At 45.9% G+C, this 27,739-nt stretch overlaps 1 protein-coding gene across 1 annotated transcript in view; it reads right to left on the reverse strand.

The window, feature by feature from the left end:
- COL6A6 (collagen type VI alpha 6 chain) overlaps positions 1–23,273 on the reverse strand; it is a 104,075-nt gene extending 80,802 nt beyond the window's left edge. Inside the window, exons 1-4 of the mRNA XM_074945576.1 lie at positions 23,081–23,273; positions 5,123–5,218; positions 2,621–3,205; positions 1,422–2,030 (exon numbers count right to left, since the gene is read on the reverse strand). Coding sequence (XP_074801677.1) covers positions 1,422–2,030; positions 2,621–3,205; positions 5,123–5,189 — 1,261 coding nt within the window. The 5' untranslated portion in view covers positions 5,190–5,218; positions 23,081–23,273. The remainder of the gene's footprint in view (positions 1–1,421; positions 2,031–2,620; positions 3,206–5,122; positions 5,219–23,080) is intronic.
- Between the last annotated feature and the right edge of the window lie 4,466 nt (positions 23,274–27,739).

Here is a 27,739-nt window from a genome sequence, read left to right on the forward strand (position 1 = left end):
GTGTTTGGCAGCATGATCCTGCAATCTGAAAGGATACATCTGCTGACGAAACTCATTCTAGGGCATAATGCCTAGTAAAAGTATGCATAGAGCTCCATGTTGCCACTCTACAGATCTCCAGAAGGGGAACTCCATGAAGCAAAGCCACTGATGTAACCTGTACACCTTGTGTGGGAGGGGTCACCATCAACTCACAGCTTGATGCAACTTGAAATCCATTTAGAAAATCTCAAATGTATGAAAGGGGAAGCAAAGGAGACAACTAGATTAGGAGATTCCCTGAAGTGTTCTGTAGTCTGCAGGTAGAATGCTCAGGCTCAGACAATCCAGAATGGTGCTCCCTGTCTTTTCTGGTGGCATAATATTTGGGGCGGAAAATAGCTAGCTATATGACCTGATTTAAATGGTATTTAGAGGGAACATTTGGAATGAATATAGGGTGTAACCTCGAAGAAATCTTATCCTTATGGAAGACTGTGTAGGAGGGTCCACCTTAAGGGTCCCAAGTTCACCTACTCTTCTGGCCAACAACTGCAGAGACTGACTGCTTCTGTGCAAAGGAGAGTGGACCTCCCTATTCCTGTTTTTTGATATAGTGTACTGTAGTCATGTTAGATGTGACTTGACAATGTAGGATACAGATGAGTGGCAGGCTTCATGCACTGCCCAGAGTGTCAGGAGGTTGATGTTTAGCTTGGATTCTTCCTGGGTACAAGAGCCTGGAGCCACATGTTTATCCAAGTGAGCTCCCTAACCCCATTCAGAGGCATCTGTAATTATCTTCTTGGGTGGTGAGGGGATGAAGGGAACCCCGCCAGGCACACAGCCTCTGTTTTTCAACCAGTGTGATGACAAAACTCTGGGGTTGGAGCTGCAAAAACTTGCTTGTCCAGGCTGTGTTTGCTTGGACTATAAAAAACTGTCCACAACCATGCAAGCAGACACCAGAAATGCAACCTAAACATTTATGCACATTAATGATGCTGTTTAAAAAAAAAAAAAAGCTATTTACCTTAAAAAAAAAACAAAAAAAAACCCACACCACACTTACTAACCTAATGAAAATAAAATAAATTTAGGCACCAATCCCATACTGGGTTCTGTTAGCATGGACCCTCCTTTACACCCATGCAGAGTCCCACTGACACCAAGACATAAATTGCTCCACTAGGAGACTGTGATGCAGAATCTTTGCATGAATTCAATAAAACATGAACCAGTCAATATGTTAAAAAGATGGGTCTGAGCTACAGTTTGGATCCAGTTTCAGCTACAGAACTGCACTTCCTCAAAGGCTAAAGTTTGAAACTAGATCAAAAGTTCAGGGGGGTTTGGATCCAATTTTTGGTTCAGGACCATCTCTACTTAAAAATCTTCCACCTAGAGAAAAGATAGAAATACAATTACTGGGAAAGGTTTACCTGTTTTAAGTAGTTCTCTTCTTTCAGACTGGACATACAGCTTGTCCTGAATTTGATTCAAGAGTTTCTTTTTTAAAGTTCCGGCTTGTTCTGGCAGGTCAGAAAATGCCGTCAGCTTAGTAACATATTGCTGTTGAGGATATGATGCTATCTGGGTTAGCTGGGTGTCGTCAGCATTTTCAATGCCTATGGTGAATACAGTCACACCAGCTCTCCGAAGATCACGAGCTGCCTCACTTATGTTGTCTGCAGAGCGTCTGTGGGTGATCAGAATGGCTATTTGCTCTACTCCTTGGGCCTTTCTGCTTCCAAATTTTACACTGAAGACATTTTTCCTTGTAGCATTAATGGCAGCACCGGTGTTGGCCTTTCCTTCCCTCGGAGAAAAGCCCTTTATTTTCTGCAGAATAGCAGTTTTGTTTGTTTCTTTGCTCAATAAAGATAACACATGTGGCTCACTGCTATATGTCACTAGGCCAATCTTTGTACAGTTCTTCTTCACATCAAGAATGGAGACTGTATTTTGCAGGAAATTTTTAATATCTTCAGATTTTGGTTTTGAAACACCCTCATCTACTATGAACACAACATCAGCAACAGAATTACAAACTGCAGTGGGAAGAGAGGGGGAAAATGACACAATATTAATTGTCTACTTCTTGGCCAATCCATGGAACAGTCTTCTAAAATAGTTTCCCTCATCCAGATTTATCTAGAAACACAGGAATTGCCATACAGATCAAATTAGCAGTCTACCTAACTCCAGCATCCTGTCTCCAGCAGTGGTCAATACCAGCCACGTCAGAGGAAGCCCAAAGGAAAATGCCCATTAATTAGTTGTTTCAGAGCATAAACCAACAACAAGAGGTTTTTTCTCTTGAAAATTACCAAATCTGCAAGAATAGTTACAGCTTCACTCCACCCACTCTCCATTCACTTTTGTGGAGTCTGGAGTTAGTCATGCAAAAAGTCATGAACAGATAGGCACTGGTTTTCAAAATGTCAGTGTTACATGCCTCTCTGTATACACAGGTACCTGGTCATGTACATGTCTGTTCTCTTCCTTATTTTAAAATATGCATGTTATTTAATATTTTGAAAATTTAGCCCAAAATGTTCAAGGTGTCTTTCTTTCTAACACTGAATTACTTCTTCCAACCAATATGATCACAATTTTTTCATAGCCTTGCATTCCTTACCTTCTTTCTCAGGAACACTCTCAGTTATATCTGTTTGAATAACATCCTCAATGATCTTGGTCATGTTTTGAGAAGACATACTGAGATCCCTCACTGTGCGAAATTTATAAGAAAACTGAGGTGTAGCCATTGACTGCAGTTCTTGAGGAGAAACATCCTGAATCCCCATGGCTATGATTTTTACCCCATCGCTTTTCAAGATCTTGGCAGGCTCTACTACAGGATCCTCTGATGCCCCTGAAGTCAAGACTACCAAAATTTGTTCTTTGTCGCTTCCGCTAGCTGGTCCTTTGAAATAGGTTCTGTGAACTTTTCGAAGGGCATTGCCAGTTTTTACTGAACCACCCTTGAATACAACGTTCTTTTTGACATGGTTCAGCATTGGGTTCTTTGCTTTATAGGTGTCCAACAGAAATTCAGTGTGCAAATCATCACTGTACTGGGCAAGTGCAATACGGTATTGGTTAGGAGTCACTGTGAGATGACTGATCATTTTGCTAATAAAAGCCTTCATAGAGGGGAACGCCTTTTTTCCCAGGCTGTTAGAGCTGTCAACCAAAAGGACAATATCTGCAGATGTAGGGGCTGCAAAAAAACCCCAGAAAATTAAATGTTATTACATACTTCTTACCCTTTATCTCTACAATACTCAGATGATAAAAACAATGCTTCACAGAAGAATTTATACAGAGATATCCAGAAACAATGTCCAAAAGCTGAAAAATATCCTTCTAAGCCCAAGAATTCTCTCTCTCTCTCTCTCTCTCTCTCTCATATTTTAAGCTTATTTTAATATCATGAAAGATTACAAAGATAGGAATTTACCATCTGTTTGGTACCTAGGACTTCCCAGGAGATGTAGCTATTCAGCAATTCTGCTTCCTTTTTGAGGTTTAAATTTTTTTTGGTATTTCTACTGAATGGGATCTGACGAAGTGGGTATTCACCCACAAAAGCTTATGTTCCAATACATCTGTTAGTCTATAAGGTGCCACAGGACTCTTTGCCGCTTTTACATTATCTAGTGTTTCCCGTTAGAGAAATAATCTCTAAGCGCTAACTGCTTTCACATCTGCCTGTAGTCACCACCCCATAGCCACAAACAATGCACTCTGGTTTATTTTTGCTAACATTCAGTTCAGCACATGGCACAGTGTAGTTCATCCTTAGTGTGGAGGACCCATGAAAAGTCCCCTGAACCACTTAGGCTCAGGAATTGCAAGGAATTGTGCACTGCAAAAAGAATCTCCATACTAACTCTACTGCAGAGGGCTGGGATGGAGGTGGCACCCAAAATCCACATTTAGGCAGAACCTTATCCTTTGGCCCCAATTCCCAGTGCTAGTAGCTAAGAAGGGCTGAGACAACTACTCCACCTCTTATGGAGGAGTCAAGGTATTGGGGTGAGAGAAGAGGAGCTGCAGTTTTACATGGTCACACCAGTTTGGATGGGGAAAATTTCACCTCTTCCTGTCATCCCTGTACTCTTCACTGGCACGGTCATAGTTTACTTTAATACAGTAGATTTCAAGGGTATGTCAGTGATCCAGACAGCCTTAAGTGACTAACAGAAGGGTTAAAATAAAGCACCCTTCCTCCTACTTTAACTTACACCACAGTAGATGACATCTGTCACATTCCTGAGAACGTATATTCTCTCCCATATGGAATCCTATGGCAACTGTGGACTAAGTGTGCAACCCTCTTCAGAATCTCATTGTGTTGTATGCCACAAAGTGGCAAAAGTTGCTTTTTCTTTTTGCCTTGATTCCTCTGTGCTTAGTTACATGCCTGTCACAAGTGCTGATTGCCTCCAGCAAGTTGCTAATCATCCTTAACCTCCACTGAAGTCAGTAGGAGTTGAAAGCCCTCAGTTTTTCTCAGAAGATCACCTTGCAGCATTGGGCCTCACTTTCCTCCTGAGCAACTTTCCTATTGACAACTTTCCTAAATTGTGCAACATGCCTACCCTATCAATCACATTGATCTGGCCCCCTCCATGGCCAAATTCAGCCCTAACTTAACACTACACGCAATGCCACAATTTAGGTCTCGCTGTGCCTGGGATTTATACTAAGTACCCAGTTCTGCAGAACGTTACATGTAGAATCCCAGTGACCCCAACAGAAATCCATGTGAGTAGGGTGCAGGAATGGATCCTCCTTTTGCACATGCTGAGTTATTAAATCCAAGGTACTCCCTTGAAAATAACTTAATTACATGTGTGGGCTTCATTTATACACTATCTGCATTTTCACCTCTGAATTTGGCCCTAATCTATATAAATCTGTCAAGGTTTACGATAGCACTGATCAACCTAATATGTAAATCTAATGTCCATCTCCACTATCCAAACACAGTTTCAGTCTATTATACAAAGTCTCATAAGGTATAGAGATCCTGACACAAGAGTCTCAGGCTTCACAATTGGGAAAATTGGGGACTAAATATTGTATTAAAAAAATCACATAATACAACAGAATACAAAGGATACTGAAATACCTGGTGTCTGAGTTACTGAAGTTTGACTCCCAATAAGGAAGAGGAACAAAGTCAGCAACATCTTCATATTATGAATGAACGTTCCAAGCTTTCATTCTGGAAAAAATAAAATAAAAATCCCATATATCAAATACCACAAGGACCCTGGAACATAACTGCATAATGCACTAGTATAAGGAAACTTATAGGGTTGGGAAAGATGTAGTCCAATCCCAATATGCTGTTATAAGAACCGAAAGCAATATAGATAAAGAAACAGGAAAACGGTAAAGGATACACTGTCTTCTTTATCCATGTGTAACACGGCATGCACTCACCACCATGGCACCTCCTGCTGGTTACCTCGGGAATTAGCTCATCTCAGTGTCGGCGCGCCTCCTGCTGTTGCTTTTTGTCTTATCATTATCAATTTCCACCTTTGTAATTTAGGCACCGTGTCCCCTCCCTGCCTCTTCTCCTGGGTACTTTCCCTCAGCAACGCCCACACACGTAGGGTCCTCCTCAGGGAACCCCAATCCCCTAAGCCCACCTCACCTCAATGACCCACTGCCAGTCTTCATCTAGCCCCTTCGCTCAGGGGCAAACTGCAATCTGAACTGGCCACTCATCATCGGCCAGGGGGTTGGACCTGCTGCCTCTCCACAGCCCTAATACCTCCTCTGGCCCTGACATTAAGGCCTCTGCCTGGGGGTTTGCCAGGCTGGAGCTCCCCCAGCTCCTCCTCCTGCCCTTCCCCAGCACTGTGCTGTCCAAGGTACCTTTTTCTCTATCCGGCTGCCAGGTCCATCTCTTTCCAAGGCTGAAGCCCTTTTATAGGGCCCAGGCTGGCCCCGATTGGCTGCCTCCCAGCCTTTTCCTGATTGGCTCCCAGCCCCAGCCCTCTCCAAGGGCTGGCTTTTAACCCTTTCTGAACCAGAGCGGGGTGACTGCCCTGCTACACCATAAAATCAGACATTAATTATTGTAATCTCAGCTGTGTGGCACTGATGCCTCCAACCTTCCCGCTTCATAGCTATTTAAAATGTTTCCAAGGTGATTTTAATGACATTATTTCCCCTTTGTACCTCTCCACTGGCTTCCCCTTCTCCACTGAAGCAGCGGCACCTTACCTTTCAAATCTAGTTTCTTATTATGGCCCTGACCCTCACCTTCGCTCTGCCAGTGACACCCTTGAGCATCCATTTATCTGCTTGTCACAGAAGCACCTTCCTGCTTTTTCCCATGCCACCCCACATGCTGGGGAAGAACCTTCTGACAACATTGACAAGCCATCACCTTTTTCTCACTGAGATTCCTCCTTGAAACCTACTTTTAAAAGATACAAGCCTACAAACCGTTGCCACCTGGGACTGATTAGGCTGGCAGCCAGCTGTTACTGAGACCATGCTGAGTTATGCAAATGTGCCTGGCTTAGGGTTGCCAGGCAACTAGTTTTCGACTAGAACACCCAATCAAAAGGGGACCCTGGCAGCTTTGGTGGGCGTAATAGTCTGGTCGGTGGCGCTGCAGGACTAAGGCAGGCTCCTTGCCTGCCCTGCTCCATGCAGCTCCTGGAAGCGGCCAGCATGTCCCCGTGGCCGCTCTGCTCAGGGGCAATCAGGAAAGCTCCACTCGCTGCCCCTGCCTCGAGCGTCAACTCCGCAGCTCCCGTTGCCCCGGCTCTACTGTTAGTTTTTCCTTCTCTCACTGCCCCTCCCATTTGTCAGTTTATTCTCCTGTCCTGTACTTTCTAACTGCTAGATTGCAACCTGTCTTGGGGAGGGACAGTGCACACTACAGGGGGGCCCTAACCCTTGAGGAGGGTCATTAGGAAATACTGCAGTGTTCTTCAATCGGTGGCCTGCCTGGGGCCCAGGTCTGGCCCATGAGGGCCTTCCGTCTGGCCCACTGGGCATCAGCTGTTCCACCCTGCTCCCTGCTGGGAGCTCTACTATAAGGACTCCCCGACTACCTGGCTCCAGCTCTGCCCTGGACAGCAGGCTCCCAGCAGCTCCAGCCACTGCCCAGTCCAGCTGCAGCGTCCCCATGCTGACCTGCCTCCAAGTGCCCTGCCCGGGCCCAGCACCTGCTGGTTTGAAGGACACTCTGCAGCCTGGGAGGGAAAGGGGCCACCTGGCAGGGGAATGCAAGGGCCAGAGCTGCTGGAAGCCCGGGGCGCGCTTGAGCCAGGTCGTGGAGCTGCCCTTAGAACAGAGCCACCAGTGGGGAGCAGGAAGGAACAGCTGGTGCCTGGTGGGCCAAACAGAAGTCCCTCATTCATGGCTCTGGCCCCTTTCTCTCCTCAGCTCCCGAGCATCCTCTGAGTCGGCAAGTGCCAGGCCCTGGCGGGGGAGACCGGGGGCACTCAGAGATGGCTCAGCACAGGCACACTGAAGCCAGGGCTGAGCAGGGAAGCACGGGATTCGGAGCGCCCAGGAGCACAGGGTAGACCCAGAGACAGAGTCAGCGATGAGTCACGGGGCCAACCTTACAGCAGAGCCGCCCACCTGGGAGCAGGAGCTGAGCACAGGCAGGAGGAGGCAGGGACAAGACAGGCTCTGGGGGGGGGGGGGGGGCGAATCATATCCAGCTTCCCTGGGCCTCTACTGCCCCCATCTTCCTCCCAGCTCCCCACACTCAAGGAGTACTAAGTAGGCTCCTGTCTCCTGCAACTACTTCCTGTCTCTCTCCCCTACACCCTCGGAAACTGAAAATCCTAATTACCCCTATCAGCATGGGGGAACACACTGCTGATTCAGATCATCAGGATTTTTAGTTATTTGGGTGAGTAACAAACATTTCCAGTTCAGCTGTGTACAGAACTTTGACTCCCAATGCAGTCTGTCATCATGGTCAGTGACTGCATGAAATTTCACTGTGAAACTACAGCTAAAAATATCATTTCCCTTAATCCCAATGCCCAAAGGTATCAGACATCCCCCCAGGTCATTTGGATAAATGGACTTCACGTGTATTTCATTTAAAATCTTTTTCATTTACATTTAAACACACTGGAGCTAGGCTGTGTGGATACATTTCAATTTAAAGGGGTACACTTTCAATCAGGCGCTTAATCAGGTGCCTATGCAACATAAAGCATAAGAACGGCCCTACTGGATCAGACCAAAGGTCCATCTTGCCCAGCATCCTGTCTTCTGACAGTGGCCAGTGCCAGGTGCCCCAGAGGGAATGAACAGAACAGGTAATCATCAAGTGATCCATCCCCTGTCTCTCATTCCCAGCTTCTGGCAAACAAAGGCTAGGGACACCATTCCTGCCCATCCTGGCTAATAGCCATTGATGGACCTATCGTCCATGAATTTATCTGGTTCTTTTTTGAACCCTGTTATGGTCTTGGCCTTCACAACATCCTCTGGCAAGGAGTTCCACAGGTTGACTGTGCGTTGTGTGAAGAAATACTTCCTGTTATTTATTTTAAATCTGCTGCCTATTAATTTCATTTGATGACCCCTAGTTCTTGTGTTATGAGACGTAGTAAATAACACTTCCTTATCTACTTTCTCTACACCAGTCATGGTTTTATAGACCTCAGTCATATCTCCCCTTTCGAAGCTGAAAAGTCCCAGTCTTATTAATCTCTCCTCATACGGAATCAGTAATTGTTGTGCTTTTACTAGAGAGCAAACCCTGAAGAGCCCTTTGGCCCTGGAGAACCTGTTGGCCTGCCAAGATTTAGATATTGCCTTATAATTGCCTAATAACTACAAATAATAATGACTATTATTGCACATGAGGCTCTCTGCAATGATGAAAGGCAGCTTAAAATGCTAGCACTGTCCCTTCCAACTACATATGTCTCTGCATTTCAGGTTTAACATAAAGAAACTCCTAAGAGTTCATGTTTTACGGGTGTTTTTATGTGTCCCTTCTGTATAGCTATTAAAACAATATTTAAACAAATAAAAACAGCTAAACGAGAATAGGGATTTATAGTGGTAGCTGTACAATGAAATGGCTCTCTGCATTCCATTGTGACACAAGACCTAGATGTACTTTGCTGAGGGATGTTAGGCCCGAGAGCCCTGAGAGCCTCTTATGCCTTTTACAGACGCTCAATAGCCGGTGTAAAACAGAAGGGTTTGAGTCACTGCAGTCTAGAGATCAGGGTTCCATTATTCCCTCTGGATGTGGAGGCCCCGGGCTGACCGCTCAGAGAGGTGCAGTTCCAGGAGGCAGTGGAGCCTACAGCTTAAGCCCCGAGAGAGCGGACTCCTGAGAAGGACTGTCACACTGAAGGGGGTTCCTCCCAGGGACTGTTCGGAGCAGAGAGAGAGCATGAGTCCTGTGAGTCTGTAAAAACTTGTTGCTAAGTTACTTGTCTATGGAAGTACTAACTTCTGTGTCATGATATTTACTTGTAGGTTATGTGAGAGATGCAGGCCAGTTCGGTACAGCAGAGTAGCCTTATTGGGATCTAGAAAGAGGGCAGGCTTTGCCCGCCCACTGCTAAAGGATCCCCCCCCAGCCTAAGGGGGGGTCCACAGGATCTGGAAACCAAATAATTACGGGGGACAACTAATGAAATAGCAGGTACAGGAGTGTGGTTAAAGGGTCAAACAAAGGGAACCAGATGGGACACTGAGCAGAGAACCCCGGACAGCGCCCACTGCTTCTCAAAGGCATCAAGGGAGTCAGTGGACGCCGCCCAGAGGAACTCTGCCCGGATATGTGAATGGACGGAGGGATGGAAATAGGCCCCACAGTCAGGGGAGACTCCATCGGCCAGCCTTCTCACCCTGATTTTATAGATGGCCACTTTAGCCAGGGTCAGGAGGAGGTTGACCAGCGGTCCCGTGACTTAGAGGGGTCACGGATAGGGAGCGCATAGATAAGGAGGTGAGGGGAAAAATGCAACCAGAATCTTAACAAAATATTTGTCAGGAGCCAGAATAGGGGCTGCAGCCTGGCGCACTCCAAGTATATGTGCGCCAGGGTTTCCCTCATGCCGCAAAATGGGCAGGTGTCTGGATAGGGGTGAACCGCGCAAACGCCCGTGCTCACGGCCCTGTGAAGGAGCCGCCAACTGATATCCCCGGCGGGCCTCGGGACCAGGATGGAATATAGGCTGGCCCACCGGGGTTCCTCACCCTCTAGAGGTGGCAGGAGGTCCCGCCACTTTGTGTCAGGGCGGGACGCAAGGGTGAGGACGTGAAGGGTGTGGAGCACGAGCGTGTATAGATGTTTCCTTGGCGTGGTCTGGAAACGGACGGCTGCAAATCGTGCCGCCGGCTCACGGTGAAGGGACATGAGGTGGGGAGGGAGTTGGTCGGCTCCATGGGGTAGGGGCCTGATGAAAAGTTCCGGAGGGTCTGGGGTGGAGGGTGGGCGGGGTGCACCCTCTCCTAGGACCCAGTTGAGGTAAACCCGAGTAGCAGGCGGCAAAGCGGCCCTCACCTCCTGAAGTACGTGCCGGGGAGTACAAGGACTGGAGAGCCCCATGCGCTGAGCGAGCATCAGGGGATCCAGCCAGTCTCCCCGGTCGTAGTCCAGGAGGTCTCTGACCCTGGTGACGTCTGCCAGGACCAACCTCTGGCACACCAAGGGGGAATCCGCCACCTGCACACGGAGCTGGGGGTTGTGTAGTAGGGGCTCCGCGAGGAGATCTGCCCCCACGGTGGCCACCACAGACCTGGTCACTGAGAACAGTTTTCTTATCCGGAGGAGTTCCTGGTAGAAGACCGGCAGCTGGGAGTGTCTTACAGAAGACCTCTCGGATGAAGATAAAGGAGCTGCCAGTCATATCGGAGCCCTCGGAAGCAGTGCAGGAAGGCGTGCACCAGTATGCTCCACGCCGGACTACCTGCACCATAAAGGAGCCTCTGCAGGGCCTGGAGGCGGAAGACATGGACCTGAGTGTGGAGACACTTCAGGCCCTGCCCTCCCTCCTCCAGGGGTAGATGGAGAACCCCTGCAGAGACCCAGTGCAGTCCTGGACAGAAGAACTCCAGAATCGATATCCAGAGGTTGGCCAGGAAACCTGGGGCCAGGACCACGGTGTTGAGCTGGTACCAAAGTATGGACATGACTAGTTGATTAAGCACCAGTGCTCTCCCTCAAGGGGAGAGGCACTGGAGTAGTCCTGTCCATTTCCGGAGTTGCTCTATCACCCTGCCCTCTAAACCATGCCAGTTCTCCAGAGGAGAGGAATGCGTGGCAGAAAGGTAGATGCCGAGATAGAGCAGCGGACCCACGCTCCACCGGATGGCCTGAAGCGCGAGTGGGAGGGAGCTCGCCTGCCACTGGTCCCCTACCACCAGGCCAGAGCGCTTGACCCAGTTGACCCGGGCGGAGGAGGCTGCCGAATAGATGGCCTGGCAAGCCTCCCCCCGCGCCAAGTCACCCGGGTCCTGGACCACGAGGAGCACATCGAGGGGTGCTCCTGGTGGCTCGGGTCCTGGCCGCGTGGCACTGGCCATCACCTCAGCAGGCTCGGTGGCTGTCAGTGGGGTGCCATCTGCGGCCAGGTTGGTGGAAGAGTCCAGGTGCTCCTCGGAGGTGGGAGCGGAAGCAATGGTTAATGGGAGGGAGCATGCCCAGCGGTAACCCTGCCACACCCTCCTCCACAGGCCCCACGAGATTGCATGCAGCGGAGGCAGGGCTCTCCTGCTCATCTAGGCATAGTGGGGGAGGTGCCCCTTGGGCCCAAGTGGGAGCAGTGGTGGACTGGGAAGGAGGAGGGCTGGCTTCGGGCGCTGGGCAGCCGGGGGCACCGGCGATGACGGGGCCGGCGCCCTGCCGGGGCTCAGGGGTCCCGGATGCCCCTCCTTGCTGAGCCAAGGGGCAGTCCCTCCAGACGTGACCCATCGCTCAGCAGAGGTAGCACCGGGCCTCCCCCGTAGAATAATGCACCTGGTAATGGGCCCCCTGGTAGGGGACCAGGAATGACCCCTCGAGCGCCTCCCCGTCACGCGCTGCCGGTGGCAGTTGAAGCTGCACCTGGCAGCGGAACAAGAGGACGTGACAGTGGGCGGGGTCTTTGCAGCCCAACGGGAGAGGGCTGACAACGGAAATGGGCTTCCCCAGGGTAGAGAGGGTGGGTAATAGGGCGGCATTGGGAAGGAAGGGAGGGACGGAGGTCAGGACCAGATGGACACCCAGGTCCTCTAGTGGCTCTAGGGGGACGAACACCCCCCGCCACCACCAGGCCCTTCTCCACCGCCTCCTGGGCAGCAGCCTCCGATGCCAAAAAGAAGACTACCTTTCTGTACATTTTGGAGGCCGCCACAATGGCCATGGGCCCCTCCACCCTCGCCAACACCCACACATAGGTCTTTACATGGGGGCAAGGCGGGCACCAGAAGGCAACGGACACCGTGCTTCCTGGTCAAGGTCGGGAATGGGCCCTGGCCGCTATAGATGGTAGCAGAGGCGGTGGGTGGGAGAGATGACGTAGCGGCAGGTGGGGGGGCTGCCACCACCTGGGCATACGCCCTGGGGGCCGGGGGAGGGGAACCCACAGAGCTGGTGGAGGGAACAGCAGGGAGGGACGCCGTGGTCGATGGCGGGGCCGCAGCAGTGGGGGCAGCTCCTGCCAGGGCAGGCTTGACCTTTTTTGCAGGGCCCTTCCCACCGGCTGGGGGGGCTTCCCCAGAGTGAAAAGGGGTGAGGGACGTGGCAGTAGCGGAGGTCACCCTGGTGTCCACTGCTGCCAGTGCCCCAGTGCGGGCAGTAGCAGGTGGTTCGGCTGCGGCACTGGAGGTTGATGTTGCAGGGGGGCAACGGGGTTTTCTGGAGGAGCCCCACCCGCCTTGTCCCCTGCCATCATGAGCAGGGAGGGAAGGGGAGACACCAGAAAAAAGAGGGGAAAGGGGAAGCAGGTCAGCCAATCCTCCCTGCTAGGCTGCAGGCCAGGGAGGAGGGCGTCAAAAGGGGTGGGCTGGACGAGGTGGCAAATCAGGGGCTAGGGGGTCAATCACTGACACAGGGTGGGATTCTGGCTCCTCTAGCTGCACTAGGGGAGGGGGGAATACAACGGCATTGGGAGGTGTAGTGCAGGGGGTTCAAACTAAAATGGGGAGGGGCACAAGCGCATGGGCACACAGAGCGAGGGGCTAAACAGGCTGGAGGTAGGACAGGGAAACCAAAGGGCTAGCTTCAGAGGCTGGGGCGGGCCAAACAAACAAAGGTTGCAGAGGGAAATGGGCGGGGCAGGCAAACAACCTGAAGCTAGTAAAGAGGGCTGGGGCAAAGGGAAGAGGCAAAGGCTGCAAGGGGCAAATGGGGCAGGTAGCAAGGGGCAAAGCTGTGGGGTGAGCAATCCAAGGGGGGGCACGTGCACCCATGTGCGCTTGCACAAAGAGTCAGTGTGGGCTGGCTGCTGCTTCAGGCCCAAATGGTGGAAGCAGGGCGTGGCAAGCCAATCAAGCAGCTGAGTCCAGAGGTAGGAGCTGAGGCGGATGGTAAACAGCCAGTGGGGGTGGTGGAGGGGGTAACGGTGGTGGTGGTGGTGGTGGGGAGGGTTGGGGGGGGAGACACAGATGGATCGGGGGAAAGGCTCCACACCACACCCCTTGTGTCCCTACAAACACAGTCAAAATCCCCACCACAAGAGTGCAGTTCAAAAGTTATTCAGTCTGAAAGACCCCCTCCACAGTGGTCTGCAAAGTCTCTAGGTGCTCCCCCACTGGTAGATGGTGGTCCTCCTCTTCTTCTTCTCCTCCTCCTCGGGGCTCCAGCAGCTCCAAGCAGCAAGCTCCGCAGCTCCAGCAATTCCATGTGGTGGTCCAGGCAGGCAGAAAGGACTCCTCACAGGTGGTGGTGGTGGTGTCCACAGCAGTAGCAACAGCTGTGGCAAAGGTCACTCACTCTCCCACTCTGGGGAGCGGACCAGCAGCCATCCCCCTGCAAGGGGCTGTAGCTGGAGCAGAAGCAGCTCCTAAAGGTGTGGGTGTGTGTGTGTGTGGGGCGGGGGGGTCCAGCAGCTAGCCAGCAACGAGGTAGGAGAGAAGGGGGGTGGGCAGTGTCCAGCTCAGCCTGGGGAGTAGCTGGAGCAGTGGTAGCAGCAGTCTCCTCCTCTCTCCAGGCCAGTCGGGTTCAGCAGAGGAACAGAAGGTGGGTCTACTGGATGAACATGTTTCTGTTCCCTGACTGACCAGAGCATAGGCTGCTCCAGGCTAATAAAAACACCTGACTCCAATTAACCTGCAAAGAGTCAGGTGAGGCCATTAAGCTAATGTGACCACCTGACTCTAATTAAGGCCCCTCTGATACTATAAAAGGGCTCACTCCAGTCAGGCAGAGGAGAGCAAGTGTGGCTGAAGGGCTGGTTAATGAAGACACCCTCAAGTCATTAGTAAGGGAGCCCTAAGATAAGGGAGAAGCAGGAGAGCTGTGGGGAAGTGGCCCAGGGAAATGTAGCAACTCTGGCAGTGAAAGATTGGTTGCTAACAGCTACTATCATTAGGGTCCCTGGGCCGGAACCCGGAGTAGAGGGTGGGCCTGGGTTCCCCCCACAACCTGCCACTACAGAAACATTTCCTGGGAGGGGAAAACAGGCCCCTATCAGGACAAGAGGCTAAACTGTTTTGGTATAAGGCTGTAGGAGCAAAAGAGGCTGTGGGAATTCTCTCACCAACCTCCTTGCTGGCTTATGATGAAAAGGGCTCAGTAAACTGTATCCCTGGCCCTAGAGAGAGAGAAGGGCTATGTGGAGGGTTGCAGTGAGTCTCTGAAACTAGCATAAACCGCCTGGAAGCGCAGGACCCACAGGGACAAGGTTGGAGCTCATTATGTTATTTGGCCACTAGATGTCTGTGTTATACTGAAAGTCCCAGCAAAGGTGCAGTCTCTGGTCCCACAACAGATGGAAGCCAACTTGTTTTGGTTGTAGCTTATTCCTTTATTAATCAATGTCTGCTTTGTAAGGGCTGTGGCTACACTTACTATGACAATCTGCACAGAACTCCAAATCCTGGATCCACTGCACAGTTGGGAGTAAATGGACTACCCTCTAGAGGAAGCATATGGGAGATTGGTTATGAACCACTTTGCAGCAACAACCACAGACTAAAAGCTACATCACCTGTACACCAGTTGCAGCCACTCTCACAGGGAATATTACCCAATGAATCTGCTTTATTTTGGAACCACCATCCCTAGCAAAGACGCTCTCTGCCCTGTGATGCAGGGAGCTCCTGGGGTGCTGGGGCATGCAGTTGGTGCAGATTCCTTGCATGGACGATCTGCAGCCCCCCACCTCCTTTCCACAAACACTGGATTCTAACGTCAGTCTGCACCCTTCAAGGTCCTCCACTCCGGTGGAGGATAGTGGAGGGAGCGGGACAAGCTGCATAAGGCTGATCCTATTGTCAGTGATGTGTGACCTTTCATCTTTAAAATCAGAACTGAGTCCATAAAATAAACGGATCTGTAAAGGGAAATTGCATTATGGGTGTATGCACACTCAAAAAACTCCACTCTGATCTATACCTGCAACTGCCATACACTTAACAGCCTTAACACAAATCCTCGTCCTTCCGGCCCAGTGGAGAATGGGACCCAGCAGGCAGCCTCAAGATGAGGAGCAGGGCAGTACAAGCAGAAGGAGCCCTGCCAAATGGCCAACAGGCTGAGGCAATGACAGAATGAACAGTTGCTCCTGTGGCCACACCTCTAAGCAAAACATCTGTAACGACCATTAAAGAATATCCTGTGTTCAAGGAGCTCTCTGACAGTCGTAGAGTTGGTTCAGCAAGCTCTGCATGCCCCCATCTCTGTTATGTAAGTCCCCAGCACAGGGCGTGTACCAGGGCATTTTAGGGGTGAGTGGCGGTGTGGCAGAGGCAGTCTTATTGACAGCTATTTCCTAGCTGCCAGAAGACACATACAGACCATGGTCAGCTGGGTTCAAGTTAAGCCAATGCTAAGGGCTTCCCTAAACTGTATTGGGGGACTAACCAGCTCTTTGAAGCCCCAGGGAAGAGGAATCACATTGCCTCCCTTCTTAGTCCCATTGCAGGGCTCTGCATCAATATAGCAGAGATGAATTCAGGCTTGGAATCTGTGTGACAAAGCCAATCTCTATGAAGGTCAATCAAAACTACACTATCCAGCATAATTTAGATTCCATGCTTTGTTTTCTGACTTTATTATCTTTCTTTAATCACAACAGTGGCAAGTAACACCTGAAAAAAATGTATTCCAATTACACACTGTCAGTGGCTTGAAAACTATGTTTGGCTGTAGAAAATATAGCGAATGGAATACTAATCTTTTGGAAAGCAGACAGAATCTGTTGCTTGACAGACAATATAAATTTTCACAGCACATGCAAATACTGTCCAATTGCATTTATAAGAAGAAAAGGCTTTAGGATAGGAGGCAAGCTCGACATAACTTTTTTTCAATCTTGCGATTTGTGAGACATTTTACAAATTCAGGGTCAGTTTCATTCTATTAAATGTAGGGCTGTCGATTAATCGCAGTTAACTCACGTGATTAACTCAAAAAATTAATAATGATTTAAAAGATTAATCGCAGTTTTAATCGCACTGTTAAGCAATAGAATACCAATTGAAATGTGTTAAATATTTTGGATGTTTTTCTACATTTTCATATACTGTATTCTGTGTTGTAATTGAAATCAAAGTGTATATTATTTTTTATTATAATATTTGCAGTGTAAAAATGATAAAAGAAATAGTATTTTTCAATTCACCTCATACAAATACTGTAGTGCAATCTCTTTGTTGTGGAAGTGCAATTTACAATTGTAGATTTTTTTTTGATACATAACTACACTGAAAAACAAAACAAAGTAAAACTTCAGAGCCTACAAGTTCACTCAGTCCTACTTCTTGTTCAGCCAATTGCTCAGACAAACAAGTAGTTTACATTTACAGGAGATAATGCTGCCCTCTTCTTATTTACAATGTCACCAGAAAGTGAGAACAGGCATTTGCATGGCACTTTTGTAGCCGGCACTGCAAGGAGTTTATGTGCCAGAGAGGCCAAACGTTCATATTCTCCTTCATGCTTTCGCCACCATTCCACAGGACATGCTTCCATGCTGATGACGCTTGTTTAAAAAAATGCATTAATTAACATTAATTAATGTGACTGAACTCCTTGGGGGAGAATTGTACATCCCCTTCTCTGTTTTGCCTCCATTCTGCCATATATTTCATGTTATAGCAGTCGCGGATGATGACACAGCACATGTTATTCATTTTAAGAACATTTTCGTTGCAGATTTGACAAAACGCAAAGAAAGTACCAATGTGAGATTTCTAAAGACCGCTATAGCACTCGACCCAAGGTTTAAGAATCTGAAGTACCTTCCAAAATCTGAGAGCAATGAGGTGTGGTGCATGCTTTCAGAAGTCTTAAAAGAGCAACACTCCGATGCAGAAACTACAGAACCCAAACCAGCAAAAAGAAAAATCAACCTTCTGCTGGTGGCATCTGACTCAGACAATGAAAATGAACATGCATCGGCCCACACTGCTTTGGATCATTATTGGGCAGAACCCATCATCAGGATGGATGCACGTCCCCTGGACTAATGGTTGAAACATGAAGGAACATATGAATCTTTAGCGCATCTGGCACATAAATATCTTGCGATGCCGGCTATAACAATACCATGAGAACACCTGTTCGAAATTTCAGGTGACATTGTAAACAAGAATCGGGGAGCATTATCTCCTGCAAGTGTAAACAAACTTGTTTGTCTGAGTGACTGGCTGAACAAGAAGTAGGACTGAGTAGACTTTGTTTTATTTTTGCATGCAGGTTTTTTTTACATAATTCAACATTTGCAAGTTCAACTTTCATGATAAACAGATTGCACTACAGTACTTGTATTAGGTGAATTGAAAAGTACTATTTTTTGGGGAGGGGTTACAGTGCAAATACTTGTAATCAAAAATAAAGATAAAATGAGCACTGTACGCTTTGTATTCTGTGTTGTAATTGAAATCAATATATTTGAAAACATCCAAGAATATTTAAATAAATGGTATTCTATTATTGTTTAACAGTGTGATCAATTGCATGATTAATCACGATAAATGTTTTTAATTGCTTGACAGCCCTAATTACATTCTATTTACCTGAACTTGCTGCTGACCATGATTAAAAAAATTAATCATGATTAATCATGCAATTAATCACACTGTTAAACAATAATAGAATACCATTTATTTAAATATTTTTGATCAATTTACTCTACAGCAAGATGTTATGCATAGTTTCAAAATGTGGGGAAGAGAGGTCCATGATCCAGATGTTTTTTTATTTTATATATATATATATATATTTTTTTTTTAATTTTATATATATAAATCTGGATCATGGACCTATTCTTCCCATATTTTGAAACTATACATAACACCTTGCTGTAGAGTAAACCGATTATGAATTTCAAAGTGCGATGCTAGGACAGATGTGAAGGCTTGTTTCATTAAAATTTTGTTGCCAAACATTACTCAGATTTCCTTCAAAATAGAAGTGACTAGCCAAAGCCTGTTTCATATTTGTTACAGGAAAACTCCAAGAAAAACAATCTATGAAATGTTTGCCCCAACTCCTTGTGCTGTTAAAAACTATTGTACCGAATTCAGAAATATAGCATAATTGGTGCATACATTCCCATCACTTCTGCTTTGTGGTTCTGGGACAGTTATAATTTAACATTGTTGCAGTATAAAAATAGTACTGCAGAGGCTTCATAAAACAGTTAATGGAGCTCCTAAAAAAAAAAAAAAAAAAAGAGGATTGTGTGACTGCTTAAGAAGGGCACATTCCACATGGCACAAATATGGACTCTGCTGTTGAAAATATTTTAATTTAAGGTCACATCAGGCAAAAGAGATATTCTACCCCATAACGGGAGTAGCCAATGTGCTGTAGCAATCTCAATTAGAAAGTGCTAAGCTCCGCTCCCCACAACATAACTCTGCTGGTTGTTGATGGTTTCCACAAGGAGAAACAGGAGAAATTAAGCAAAATTCACAAGTAAAAGGGAGAGTCAACCGACAGAATGATAATGCCATAAGGACAAGGGCTGTACTTGTATCTGTGTCATAAATATAAGGGGAAGGGTAACCACCTTTCTGTACATAGTGCTATAAAATCCCTCCTGGCCAGAGGCAAAATCCTTTCACCTGTAAAGGGTTAAGAAGCTAAGGTAACCTCGCTGGCACCTGACCCAAAATGACCAATGAGGGGACAAGATACTTTCAAATATGGAGTGGGGGGGGGAAAGGTTTTTCTGTGTCTGTGTGATACCTTTGCTGGGAACAGATCAAGGATGCAAGCCCTTCAACTCCTGTAAAGTTAGTAGTAATCTAGCTAGAAAATGCGTTAGGTTTTCTTTGTTTTGGCTTGTAAATTTGCTGTGCTGGAGGAAATGTGTATTCCTGTTTTTGTGTCTTTTTGTAACTTAAGGTTTTGCCTAGAGGGATTCTCTGTTTTGAATGACTGCCTGTAAGATTATCTTCCATTCTGATCTTACAGAGTTGTTCTCTTACCTTTTTTTTTTTTGTTCTTCTAATAAAGTTCTGATTTTTAAGAATCTGATTGGGTTTTTTGGGTCTTAAAAATCCAAGGGGTTTGTGCTCATCTTGTTTATTCTCAAGCCTCCCCAGGAAATGGGGTGTAATGGTTTGGGGGATATTTTGGGGAAATAGGAACTCCAAGTGGTCCTTTCCCTGTTCTTTGTCTAAATCACTTGGTGGTGGCAGCATTTTCCTAATCCAAGGGCAAAGACTTTGTGCCTTGGGAAAGTTTTAACCTAAACTGGTAGAAATAAGCTTAGGGGGTCTTTCATGCTGGTCCCCACATCTGTACCCTAGAGTTCAGAGCGGGGAAGGAACCTTGACAATCTGTCACATCAGAAAATCTACACTCAAAGAGCCGAAGTGTACACTCCCCAGAAATGCTCATGTGACAGGAGAGAGGGGGCCAATAAATTTCAACTCAGGGGATTACCTTTGAATTGTCCCCTCAGTTGGAGGGATCGGTAGAGCCATCAAGAAGGGAAGGGTGCTGCCCCTCAGCCCCATAGAGTCTGCTGAACTACAGGGAAGAGTAAGCTTCCCATCCCACAAAAGGGTGTCTTCTTGGTGCTGCTCCTCTGGCAGCCCTCTACCCCCCGTGGCAACGTTCCTTCTGAGGAACCAGGCTGCCATTGGCCAGGCATGCCCATCTCTACAAGAAACAAAACCTAAACGTGCCAACTAACCAACAAACCCTTGAGGACCACAGGGGTTCAAGCAGGAAGTGGAAGTAAATGCTGTTTCAGGCAACTGTTACTATAATCATAGATATCCACTGGGAAGGCAGTTGCACAGGAGGAGAGCAGAACTGCTCCTCCTAGGAATGTGCAAACAATGCAGTGTCACAGTCATAGTACACCTTGCATGGGGCCTGCCTTTGGTGACCTAGGTTTTGGGGGCAGATGTAATGGCAGGCTTTTTCAACGGGAAGATAATAGAAGGGCAGGGTTAGAAAAAGTTTCCAGGAAGGGGAGTTGGAGCAGTAAAAGCCTCTGGATGGAGGAGACAAGGAAGGTGATGGAAGGAAATTGGCCCTCTGGAAAACTCTTGCATTATCTTTAAAAGTATGTAACGCCTCCACTAATATGGGCCCCTCCTTCTTTTGAATGGGACCTCACTCTCCATGAGTCCCTGCAGAGCCTATTCTTTGCAATACACCCAAGGAGGAGCTTCTGGCGGATAGTGGGAAGGGGGGGGAAATGCAGTGATCATTAATTTCTAATACTACATTTTATACTGAATGATGATGGCAATGTAATGTTATAGCAAACATTCAATACTATTTCAAAACGCTGGAACAATATTATTGGGGATTCTGCTTTTTACTACTCAGCTACAATCACTGGTAAATTATACTCCTGGCCTGGCATACCAACATGGCTGTTTTTCTTTCTGCTCTCTACACACATCTTACTCTGGCAGAACAAGCCAGGCACATTATCACTTTCCCCTTCCATACCCAGATCTAGACAGAGGCATAAAGGAGATCATGTTCCCCTGAGTGGTTATGCAGTCCTGGACAAAGTCTAGCTCTTTGTAATCATGGCAATTTTGGGATCACCAAGCACAGTGGTTATCAACCCCTGAGGGTACACAGAGGTCTTCCAGGAGGTACATCAACTCATCTAGATATTTGCCTAGTTTTACAACAGGCTACGTAAACACTAGTAAAGTCAATACAAACTAAAATTTCAGTAATAGTGTGCTGAGGCACCTTTGTATTTTTATGTCTGATTTTGTAAGCAAGTAGTTTTCAAGTGAGGTGAAACGTGGAGTATGCAAAACAAATCAGACTCCTGAAAGGGGTATGGTAGTCTGGAAAGTGAAACAACTTGCCACTTTTTAGTCACTCCTCAAGTCTTATTGCAGTTTTGAGGAACCTAATAATCCCTGCCTTTAAAGTCATCAGGCTAAAATATCCATTTACTAGATGAGGTTAAAAAAACCTTCCTTTAGATGCATATATTTCTAGTGCAGTGGTGGCCATCCTGCAGCCCGCATGTGGCCCATCAGGGTAATCCACTGGTGGGCTGCGAGACAATCTATTTACATCGACCATCTGCAGGCACTGCTGCCCGCAGTTCCCATTACCCTGGAATGGCGAACCGTGGCTCCTGGGAGCTGTGGGAAGCCGTGCCTGCGGACGGTCAATGTAAACAAACTGTCTCGTGGCCCGCCAGTGGATTACCCTGACGGGCTGCATGCGGGCTGCAGGATGCCCACCACTGTTCTAGTGGAATAATTTCTCAAATATAAATTACTACCATGCCTCAATATCTTCAAGTGAGAGCATAAATAGAAAAAAAAGTGATTATAAATAAGACAAACCTAGGGTATTCTTCGTAATCTGTATGTTAAGTTGATTTGTAAAAGTAAAATATTAAAAAATAAATGCTGGAGTTTTGTGAAATATCCAGGTCAGAATAAGAATGAAATTATCTTGGGGATATTAGATTTTCAAAGGATGGAACACCTTCATTTGCAAACCAGCATCTTTTAATATACAAAAAGTACAGTGTGTATATGTATAGATTTATATACAATACATTAACACAAGCAGAAACTTTCGTCATAGTTAAGATTGCAACAGGACACGACATACTCAAGAAATAGGCACATCTGACTTTCATACAGTCCATATACATGTAACATCATTCCACCTTACCATCACAGAGGTTGATTTTTGTGTTAAGAGTGCGAGTATGACTAAGAGGGTACATATGGCTTGTCAGGTATCTGATGGAAAAAGAAGTGGATGCCTTATGGAATGTTAATAATAATCCCTATTTCTTATATAGCACTTCTTATCTGTGAAGCTCAAAGCACGTTACAATCTTGAATGTATATATCCTCACGACACCCCTGTAAGAAAGTGTTATCATCCCAGTTTTACAGATGGGGATATGAGACACAGAGGGGCTAAGTGACTTGCCCAAGGTCACACAGGAGGTCCATGCCATAGAAAGGAATTGAAGCAGGGTCTTCTACATCCTAAGCTGGTGCCCTAGCCACTGGACCATCCTTCCCCTTTACTATAGTTGTGGACAAAAAAAAAAAAAGTAAAACCTTTATCTGGCATTGCCGTGTTTATCTGGCATTAGGGTTGCGCAAATGTATCAGTAATTTAAGAGTCTAAAACATTATAAGAATGTTGTAATTATCTTAAAAACAAGCATTGCATACTCAGGAAATTCAGAATTAAAAAGTTAAACTTAAATATGTGTACACACATTGCCTATATATAATGATATAAATAAGGGGGGAGAGAGAAAAAGATTATACTGATAGATCTATATACAAATCAAAGTTCAAGAGATTTTAGAGAAAAATCTGTATATTACCAAAACTTCAGAGTGAAAATTTCAGACTAACAGTATATTTAAATGCAAAACTTGCCACAGAGTGAAATGTAATTTTGTAGCTTTCCTTGGTAATGCAGAAGACAGCTTGTGATACTTACCACATAAAGGGAAGATGTTTATCAGCTCAAAACTTTAGACCCTCCAAAGTGGCACAGCAAAGACTGAATCCCTTTTAAAAGCAACTGATGACATGATGACAATTAAAATATATATCTTTCAAAAGCTTCCAAACCACCAGAAATAATCTCTCCCCCTCTCCTCACACAGTGAAGAAGGTTGGTCTTCAGTGCTGAGTTCACTGCCAACAGCAGCAGCAGCTGTGAGGGTGAAGCTCAGGGCTTCATCACTTTCTTGGGTTTCTTACTAACCTGATTTTCACTTTTAGCATCAGTTATTCCTGTAAATTCTGCAGCTGAGGGCTGGGTAGCAGCCTTGGGGTTTTTTTTCTCAGCAGCTTTTAGAAAGGGTGCTGATGTTTTCTTAATTTATCTATATTTATCCCTTCCCATGCTTCTTATCACAAATTCTCTTTACTGCCAGGATAATGAGGTGACCCTCATCCCTCTTTAGGGAGTAATGCTGCCAAGATGCAGAAACGCAGGCTTAATGATGTACCAAGTGAATTTTCTGCCCCAGCTGACTCACTCATTTTTTTGGACTGCTCACAAAGGGATAATTAGCTGGAAAGCACTTTCCTGCTTTCTTCCAACTTTTATTTGTAACTTATATAAACAACAGTGCATCCTGCTGGACCACAGAAATTCTGACAGCCATGATCTATTGTATATTCTAGTAATAATAATTTTAAAGAGAAAGTATCCCACGTATAGAGTGAGGAAATGATCATTTAAAAAAGTGGGTAGATAGATAGATAATGCAGTATACTTTACAGTTGCATGCCATACATGGAATTTTTAAATTGATTGCTATTGAAAGGTATGGAATTGGCAGCCCGGGGAGACTGAAGTCATTTATTCACAAAACCGGTTCACTAAGGGCAGCAGCAGTGTAAGCTACGCTGCCCTGCTACAACATACTTCTGGTGTCCCAAACTTAAGCTGGAATTTAGGAGGAGATCTATGAGGAAGAGAATGACACACTAGTTGACAACAGTGGATAACAAACACCAATACTAAACTTTTATTTGAAAGTGAATGTGCCCTAAGCTGATAAGTAGGCTTGGAAAGAGGAGATTTTTTTAATCGGTAACTGTTGTTCAACATTGAGTTTCTCACGCGCACACACACACACACAACCCACAAAAAATATTTCCACTGATAATCAAAATGCACAGACAGGCAAAATAAGAAAAATGCTGCTTGAGAACTTCGTAGAGTTTGATTTAAGGTTATTTACTTTGTATATTTTGACATATGGTGTTGAAAAATTGCATTTTAACAATTATAAAGCTTTAATTTTTTCAGCATGTACTGTCATTAAATAATTGTCTGACCCCTAGCATTGTCTGACCCTCCCCCCTAATTTTCTGCAACTGTGAAAATTTAAATCAATACACATTGAAAAAAAATGCTTAAAAGCCATATACAGTAAAACCTGTGTTAACTGGCACTTTATCAACCAGAAAACTCTATTAACCGGCATTTCTGATATCGCCTGATACAAATCTTCAATCTAGTACCTGGGACTAGTATGCTGCCCAAAAGGTTATGCAGTTGCCCATTCTGCACTCTACTTTTATGCAAAAGAGGCAGAAGACAAGTAAGCAAGCTGATATCAGGGATTTATTCAAAAAAGCAGTTTCCAGGGTGTGTCAGAGGGTCCTTACAGATTCATCCCAATCTCCTACACCTTCTACATCTACAATGAAAATTGATGTTGATAATGATGATCCTGAGGCACTGCAAGATCCTGAAGTGCCTTCTGAATCACCAAAGAAACATTAGATTATGCTCAGTATAGTTTTAGTGTTAAGTGTATTTTTAGTGATCTGGATGTATGCCATGCGCTGCCCATAGTGATATGTAGTGTCACAAGATAAAGTTTTCTATACAGTAGGTTACCTGTATACACCTAAGTGCTTCAAGAAACCAACCACTCTGCAGTGCAGTACTACTACTGGATTGGCGAGTACCTGTATACTATTTTATACTTGATTCATTTTATTCTATTCTGATTCTTTGAAAATTGGTATTCCATTGGTAAGTATAACTCTTAGTTAACTGAAATTTTTGACTAACTGGCACCCCCTATTCCCCCAACATGCCGGATAACAAAGCTTTTACTGTATTTGTGCAGTACTGTGAACATTTAAATAAATAAAGAAAAAATACTTAAAAATAAACACTGATATAAGTCAATATTATAAAAAAAATGAAAATCAAATACTGCCAAGCCTACTGCTAAGGCAGTCTGTCATGGGATTGTAGGACTTTCTGGATATTTTTCTTTTGATTATTTTATATTTGTTAATAACAAATTGTGCCGCGATAACTTGAAATTGTCACTTTGCAGGGGCATGATGCTGGTGAAGAGCTAACCAGGACTTGGATGGAAGGGGACTGAGCTAGAACTGGTAGAAACCCCTTTTCTTCCTGTGGAAAAAAAAATTCACACAAACTTATTATTTTAAACCTTTTGTGAGAAATTTTCAAAATGGTTCAGATCAAAATTTTTGTTTTGTTTAGATTCAAATTGAATTTTTTTGTTTTGATTCACTTCAGAAATTTTGTTTTGATTTACTTTTTTATATGGAAATTTTAAATGTTTATCTCCCCCCACCCGACTTTTCCAGCCCTTCTTCTTTTTTGCCACTGCATGCAATAAAATGAATGAATGTTGTCTACAGCTTTGTTTTGCTTTATTAATTTTTTCCCTTTCTTTTTTTTTTCTTTCCTTTTTCCACTAAAACTTAAGGACATTTGGAGATGTTGCAGAGGGGCAGATTTATAGTGTTTTATTTTTCCTTTTGCCACTCTTAACTTTTTCGAAGCTAGGAGAAATTTTGAAAAATTACAGCAGGGGTTCTCAAACTGGGGGTTGTGAGGTTATTATATGGGGGGTCGTGAGCTGTCAGCCTCCATCCCAAGCTCCACTTTGCCTCCAGCATTTATAATGGTGTTAAATATATCAAAAAGTGTTTTTAATTTATAAGTGGGGGTCGCACTCAGAGGCTTGCTATGTGAAAGGGGTCACCAGTACAAAAAAGTTTGAGAATCACTGAATTACAGAATGGAGGGGGAAAATTGGGAAATACACATGCTGGAAATTATTCATTCTGTTGCATTCAGTGGCAAAAATGTAAAGGGGGCAAAGAGGGGAAAAAACAAATAAATAACCAACACATCTTTGAATATAACAAAAATTTCAATTCAAAATTACATGGAAAGTGTGCTTTTGTTTAGAAACTTCCCATACAATCATTTAAATTACATTTTCCCACGAAAAATGTTTTGTTTTGTTTTTTGATGAAACTCTATTTTGGGTCAGGAAATTCTTTTGGTCCTTCAGAGCCGACTGCTCTCTCAGTGTTCACTGAGGTTGGTGTGGAAAGGGTTCTCATTGCTAATCTCCCAACAGTGTTGTTTGCTGCTCTGAGGTAAATCCAGTGCATCTCTCTCAAGGGCTGCTTGGAGGCCTCAGGGAGCAGTGCAGCCTGAAGCAGCCCTGTGTCAGCCACTCTTGGGAGCTGCCTCAGAGCGCAGGTTGTTCCCTGCTATTACCTCTGAGCTCCTCCTGGAGGAGCTTTTCCCTATCATGCAAGAAAGCGAGGGCTAGGGCTGCAAACAAACCTCTCAACCCGCCAATATGTGGCACAAGCCATCAAAATACATGACAAATGACCAACGTATGGAACACCTGGGCTTTTTTACCCACTGTGCAGCAAGTGATGGATTATAATGGCTTTTAGCCATAAAACCTGATTTTAGGGATCTTTTCTCATTGCTGAACTAAATTGCAAAACTGGCTTATTTGGACTCAAACAGTGAAAATACATCCCCCCAAAACAGGCTTTATACTTAAGAACCATTGTAATCCATCAGTTACGGCACAATTCACAACCAAAGAGCCCCTTTGCACTACCCATGTCCTTCTCTCAAACAGTATCCTTTGCCCTCCCACCTCCTCTCCCCAGTCCCATTTTCCCCTTTGTTCCCCTTGCTGCCTGTTGTTGCCTCCTGTTCTCCCCCACTCCCTTACTTTTGCTCTCCATATCCGACCCCAAAAGAGCCAGAAAACTATCTGCAAATTCTTCAGGGAGCAGCAGCAACAGTAAAGGCAGTGGTAGCTCAGTTCCTCTTCAGGCTTCCTCACTCCTCCTCTCTGCCTGAGGCAAGCCCACAGGCTGTGACAGTGGTTATGGAGGGCACCTCCACAGAGTGCTCCCCAGCTCTGCCGTTCCTCCGGCTACAGGTTGGCAGCAGATAATGGCTCGCAGCGGCTCCTCTCACACGCCCAAGGAGAAGAGGTGCTGCCAGCACGTACCTGTGTCCTCTTTGTGGTGATTTCACCACACACACACACACACATCCAAGTACGTGTGCTGCTTGGTGGTGTCTCCTCTTGTTCTCTCACTGGCTTCTGCTGACTGCTGTACCAGCCCCAGCTGCTACAGACTGAAGAACACCATTAGCCTGCATGTAACAGCACAACCATGAGCCTTAAATGCCCCATGGCGAAAACTACAATGAAATATGATACAGCTGAGAGGCCGGTCTCGCTCCTTAACTAGACAGGATAGCCAACCACATCACTCACACACCCCTTTCATGCATCCCCCAGTCTCCTGTCCACCACCT

The sequence above is a fragment of the Natator depressus genome, chromosome 2 (assembly GCF_965152275.1).
Source record: "Natator depressus isolate rNatDep1 chromosome 2, rNatDep2.hap1, whole genome shotgun sequence".
Taxonomy (NCBI): domain Eukaryota; kingdom Metazoa; phylum Chordata; order Testudines; family Cheloniidae; genus Natator; species Natator depressus.